We start from the raw sequence: 6,260 nt of genomic DNA on the forward strand, positions 1-6,260 counted from the left end.
CATCTTAACCACATCGTAACCCAAAGACAAACAGGGGTCGTGACCTTTTCCTTGTCTGACATCAGGGACGACGTTGCACCGCGTTACCATGGCGAACTCGTTCACCCGCATGGTGTCTGCCCGTAACACGGCAGCGATGCTGGTCGGCCTCGGAGCCGGGTCACTGGCGTCAGGATACCTCCTCAGTGACGGCGCGGCCGCCGCTGACAGGAAGAGGCTCTTCCCCCCGAGGTATGCAGTCCTACGTGTAGGAGTCAGAAGGTACATGTCATCACAGGAAGGTAACTGGAGAATGTGTCCCAGTGCTGATTTCCCTGATCTGAGAAGACACAACAACTGCATGGCGGCCGCTCTGACCCCAACCATCTACGCACGTTTGAGGGACAGGACAACCCCCCAACGACTGGACCCTGGATCAGTGCATCCAGACCGGAGTGGACAATCCTGGACATCCCTTTATCAAGACCGTGGGCATGGTGGCTGGAGACGAGGAGAGCTACGAGGTCGGTGTTGGTCGTGGCACGTTGGCGTGTCCAAACCGGGACAAAGTAACCGCTGTCCATTGTTTTTCCCGTGAAGGTGTTTGCTGAGATTTTTGACCCCGTTATCAAAGACAGGCACAACGGCTATGACCCTCGCACCATGAAGCACCCCACCGACCTGGACGCTTCCAAGGTGACGTCTGCTTTTCTCTTCACTGCTCTGCAACACGTCGGTGAGACGAGTCTGTCCGCCGCCGGGACAACTCACCGAACGACTCTCCGCCCCTCAGATCACCTCGGGGATGTTTGACGAGCAGTACGTGTTGTCATCCCGCGTACGCACCGGCGAAGCATCCGCGGGTTGAGCCTCCCCCCGGCGTGCACCCGCTCTGAGCGGCGTGAGGTGGAGCGCGTGGTGGTGACGGCTCTGTCTGGCCTGAAGGGAGACCTGGCCGGTCGCTACTACAGCCTGGGGGAGATGACTGACAGAGAACAGCAGCAGCTCATTGACGTCCGTGCCCCATACGCACACACACACACGCACACACACACTGGACATAGAGAGGTGTGTATGAACTATGTGTCACTCTTGGTCTTTTTTTTTTTTCTGGTTCTTTAGGAGCACTTCCTGTTTGACAAGCCCGTGTCACCTCTGCTCACGGCAGCTGGGATGGCCCGAGACTGGCCTGATGCTCGTGGGATCTGGTAAGGTTCTGACGAAAGAACACACTGCTGCTTCTTGAGGCAAATGAACGCTGCAAACATGCAGAGATTGCATAGTTCATTTATATTCATTTTCCCAGAATCAGTGCGCCAGCAGACTGAAGTAGAGTAGGTACTAATTTGTCCCGGGTGTAAACGTTCATGTTACATATCTATGTCCAGTATGTGTGTGTATATATATATATATACAGTATACACATAGATACGTACATACATATGTATAATAAAATCCTTTTGTGTTTTGTTACTCAAACAAATCCCAGTTCAATGGTCAAAGTCAAAGTCAACGTTACCGTCACATATACTGTATGTGTGTCATATACAGCACAGATGACATTACACACCTCTCAACACACGGTGTAAACGGTACCAAAAAAGTACCAGCAGTGCATAAATTAAACTAGTACTAACTGTAATATAAATAGTGCAATAAATTAAGAACTAACTGGATACATATACTAAGTAATTTAACTACATTTAACCGTACCATTAAGTGGGAGAGAACAATGGTGCTGCTATTATGTTTATATTCATATTTAATATCACCCCCCCCCCCACACACACACACACACACACACACACACATACACACGTACACATATGTTCTAACTTGCTTCTTTCCCTGACTTTTACAAATGAGTCAAGTGAAGGGAGGAGGGACTGTGCATGTACAGGTGGTTTTTGTCTGAGTCTCTCAGGCACAACAACGAGAGGAACTTCTTGATCTGGATCAATGAGGAGGACCACACACGGATCATATCCATGGAGAAAGGAGGAAACATGAAGAGAGTGTTCCAAAGGTTCTGCAGAGGTCTCAAACAGGTCTGACCCCCAAAAAGATCCATTCATGAAGTTTAACCAGGAGAAGACTCTCACGACTTATTTTAATCAAGAAACCGAAAACACCATCAAGCTTTTTTTTTTTTTTTTTTCAATTTTCAAGGTGGAGCAGCTAATTCAGGAGAGAGGCTGGGAGTTTATGTGGAACGAGCGGCTGGGGTACATCCTCACCTGCCCCTCCAACCTCGGTACTGGACTCAGGGCTGGCGTTCATATCCGCCTGCCCCATCTCAGCAGGGTAAAGACGGGAGGAGGGCAGAGACTGAAAGAACAGACGAAGAACGAAAAGGCCAGATTGGATCATTTCTTCTCTGCGCGTGTCGTTTGAAGGACCCTCGCTTCAAGAAGATCCTGGAGAACCTGAGGCTGCAGAAGAGAGGCACAGGTGGCGTGGACACGGCGGCGAGCGGAGACACTTTTGACATCTCCAACCTTGACCGTCTGGGCAAGTCTGAGGTAAACACGGCTCCCCCAGGTAGAAAGGAGCCGCAGGAGGTGTGAGCTGGGAACGCGTGTGTCCTCTGCTGCTCCTCTCTTCGTAATCCTTCTTCTCAGGCTGCGAACCGACTCTCTGAAGGTCTGTGCTTGAGTTCGGTGTAGCTCAAAGAGACGGATTTGACCTTTTTCATCCCGTGGGTGGAAGGGAAACCGGGTCTATTCGTAGACGCCCGAAGGATTGGAAGTTGTAATTACTTTGACTGTCTTGTGTGGCTGCACAGGGACCGCGGGTCAGCGGTCCAGTTTTTAATGTCCACCGCTACACGATGACAGACGCACTGACACATTTCGGGGTCTAAAGTCACAACGTAACTTAACTAGATTTCACTCATTGGCACCGATGTGGGGACTTGGACTTTGAGACGGGCGCGGTGGCTGTGGAACGTGGACGTGAACGCAAACGTTACCGACACTTGTGCCGTGGCTGTTTTCCGGATGCGACTTCTAACGCTGTTTAAAAACGTGTCCGCAGGTGGAGCTGGTGCAGCTTGTGATTGATGGTGTCAACTATCTCATTGAATGTGAGAAGAGGCTGGAGAGGGGTCAGGACATCAAGATCCCCTCCCCCATTCCTCAGTTCAGGAAGTAAGCGTCCTCTCCGCTCCCAGTCCTGGAACAGAGCGGGAAGTCCCACCGCCGGGTGTAACACCGTCGGTCTTATGAGATAGTCGCTGCACGTGAAACGTAGTCACATGCACGTTACCTGTATGTCGATCGAGATCATAATAAAACTCTCTTGAGGTCCTGTAGATGGTGTCCGGTATTAAAACACAACTGAGAAAAGAGGAAAAAGACCTAGACACACACACACACAGACCAAAACTCAGACTCAGAGTACATCTCAGAAAACACACGTGAACTCCCTCTCTGGGATTCAGCCGTCGGATGATGGAGCCCTCGATTGCTCCTCAGCAGCTGGTGGACAACCTGGCATCATCTGCCCTGTTAATCCAGGGGCAGAAGGCCAAGCTTATTACCGACACACACCAAAACGGGCCCAACACGCTGGGGTTGACGCCATAAACACAGACAGGAAGTGAGGATCCCGCTTTATAAATAAAGTCATCCTGTCACGGGAAATTACTGTTTTAATTATTTGGGTGAATGGTCCCGTTAAATCCTTCTGCTCTCTGAGTCGCTCTTCCTTTTCTGGCGTCAGATTAATGACGTAGACGTATTAATGGTGGTTACGAGTTCACGTTACAGATTTCACCACAGAAATGAGGCTAGCGTTGATTTGATGGACATTAAACAATGAAAATACACCTGTGGACCATCACAGATGAATTATACTAAAATCAATTATTTGCCAAATGGAACTTTTCTTCAAGAGACGTGGGTGAAGTGAATTCTACTATGATGCACGCTGATTATTCAGTTCTTGAGTCAGAAATTAAGATTTTATTATTTATCATTCATAAATCCTTGTGAAAGTGCAGGAATTGTGAGGACACGCCAACCCGTACCAACACGGTGACCCTTGTCAAGATGACGTGTTCTACCTCACCTCACCTCACCTCACATTCAGTCGGGCTCTTGTCTGCGGCGGCCGCACATTAAACACAGAACATTTCTTCCTGCAAAATACACTGTTCTAAATAAAAGCTCAAGTGATGAGTGGAGGACTCGACGTCCCAGGCAGCCCCCACAAAGATCAAATACACACATCTCCAACACACACCTCCCCAGGTTCTTCAGCCTTCAGGCGTAACTTATTCTCTGTATTTTCTCCACTTCCTGCCTCCAGTGACCCCCGCCCCATTACTCAGGTTGATTCTGTATTCAAGAACAAACCTTTGTACAATATCTCACAGGAAAGAACATCTCCTTTGCAGAAAGACCCTGTACTGATGGAAACAGGCAGCAGGGAGCAGCATAGGAGAAGAGTCTGTGAACGTCAGCCCGACGTCAGAGGAACATCTCAGCGTGTCTCTGTACACATCTGAAATGAATTACCTACTTAATGTTTGATCATTTTCTCTATAATACATGTAAACTCCTTCTTTTAACGTTTGCGTTCTTTTACTTCATTGTACTTATGCGTAGTTTACCCAAGCGCATCCTTCAGCAACTTCAGATAAGGAGCCAAGGAAGGGTTAGTGTGACAGGAACATGAGAACAAACCACAGTGGTCCTCTGCATCTGCTTCGTGATGACTGAATCAGAACGTCTGTGAAGTGACAATCCAACTGTTTGTTCCTTGTTGAGATGTTGAGGACAGTGATGAACCTCCTCATTCGTCTGTCGTGTGCAGGGTCACATGTCACCCAGAAGGACTTCTGGGCCCTTTTTGGCGCGACAAGTGTCAAACTCGTTCAAGTCGACCGCCGCAGGCCCCACTATAAATACACTGGAGTATTTAAGACCGCCGGGCTCCGTTCTAGAAACAAATGATCAAACCTGATCCCCTCCAACGGCCTCTCAAAGTGCATTTCATTCTCTAATGAAGACTGAAAATCGCCGCACACTGAGTGAAAAAGACATCCGCTGGTTAATTGAATCACCACGGTTGAGCAGGTTTGAGATTAATTCCACATAAGGAGAAGATCAAAAGCGAGCCAGTTCGAAGGATGTCGAGGGGAATAAGAGCACTGAGGCTTGTGGGATAATCCCATTAAGAGCTGCACACTCATTCACACCGAGGATCCACAGCTGTAAAGTATTCCAGAGATTAGGGCGAAGCTGTCCGCGATGCAGAGAGGTCAGCGACGAACCTGGATCCACACAGCTTTAGAACACACTACGATAGAAGGCTTTTTAATTATTACTCTGAGCAATGTTCAGCCCAATATGAAAGCTATTCGGAGTTCGCCTCTGGAACAGATTGGATTACAGGAAACAAGAGAAATACTACATGCGTCACTGCATAATACTGATTGCCAGGGACATATTTAATAGTAGAACACACAGATTATTATTATAATACCCTGGCTGCATTGCATTTCTCTTCCATCTAAAATTAGATGCTTTCATTCTCCAGGCTTCGTTGTATGCGTGCAGTCTGTCTGGGCGCAGTATTAAAATGTAGTTTAGTTCCCTTTTGTCTGCCGCAACTCATGTTGGCACCTGCTCCAGAATGTCAGTATGGAAAGTCTCAATTGGTCATAGTGGAATTTACAGTTTCAGCCTCTGGAAAATCTCTGCCTCTCTCTCTCTCTCTTTTTTCCACTAATATCTGAAGGCCAACATCAATGTACACAGCATTTATTTATTTTGTTGAAGTCCATTGTCTCTCTCCTTCAAATAGCCTGAAACTAAAGTAAAAAAAAAAAAAAAAAACAACTCCGCAAGAGAATGTAGAGTTCTATGATGAAAGTATGAGTAGTAGTAAGTAAGAGAGTAACACACAAAATCACAACTTGAAGAATGTGCTTCAACATGCAAGTCATATTTATTGAAATGTACTATTAATGGAAGTGACGTCAGAGATGTAAAAACCTCCCACGGGATGCTGAAAATGCTTTTAAAAAAGAAAAATTGCAGGCACAACATAAATCAATGTTCCTACCAAGAAACATTTCAGAGAAATTCAATAGAAGTTATAATAAGAATAAATACGCCACGATTGAAACTGAAATAATTAAACTCAAGAAACGTGTGAAGAAAAACAATGTAAATGTGTTGATGAGACATTTTCATTAACATTATTTACAAAGGGTCTTTGTGTGTGTGTGTGTGTGTGTGTGTGTGTGTGTGTGTGTGTGTGTGTGTGTGGTG

At 46.9% G+C, this 6,260-nt stretch overlaps 1 protein-coding gene across 1 annotated transcript; it reads left to right on the forward strand.

The window, feature by feature from the left end:
- Window positions 1-88: 88 nt before the first annotated feature.
- On the forward strand, window positions 89-3,132 carry LOC144740308 (creatine kinase U-type, mitochondrial-like). The gene is given in 11 exon segments (XM_078623178.1): window positions 89-231; window positions 304-394; window positions 396-503; window positions 580-675; window positions 773-827; window positions 830-993; window positions 1,102-1,187; window positions 1,904-2,027; window positions 2,149-2,283; window positions 2,376-2,501; window positions 3,016-3,132. Coding segments are annotated over 11 exon segments (1,245 nt in total).
- Window positions 3,133-6,260: the final 3,128 nt, after the last annotated feature.

Source organism: Lampetra planeri, unplaced genomic scaffold (genome assembly GCF_965212315.1).
Source record: "Lampetra planeri unplaced genomic scaffold, kcLamPlan1.2.h2 scaffold_2036, whole genome shotgun sequence".
Taxonomy (NCBI): Eukaryota; Metazoa; Chordata; class Hyperoartia; order Petromyzontiformes; family Petromyzontidae; genus Lampetra; species Lampetra planeri.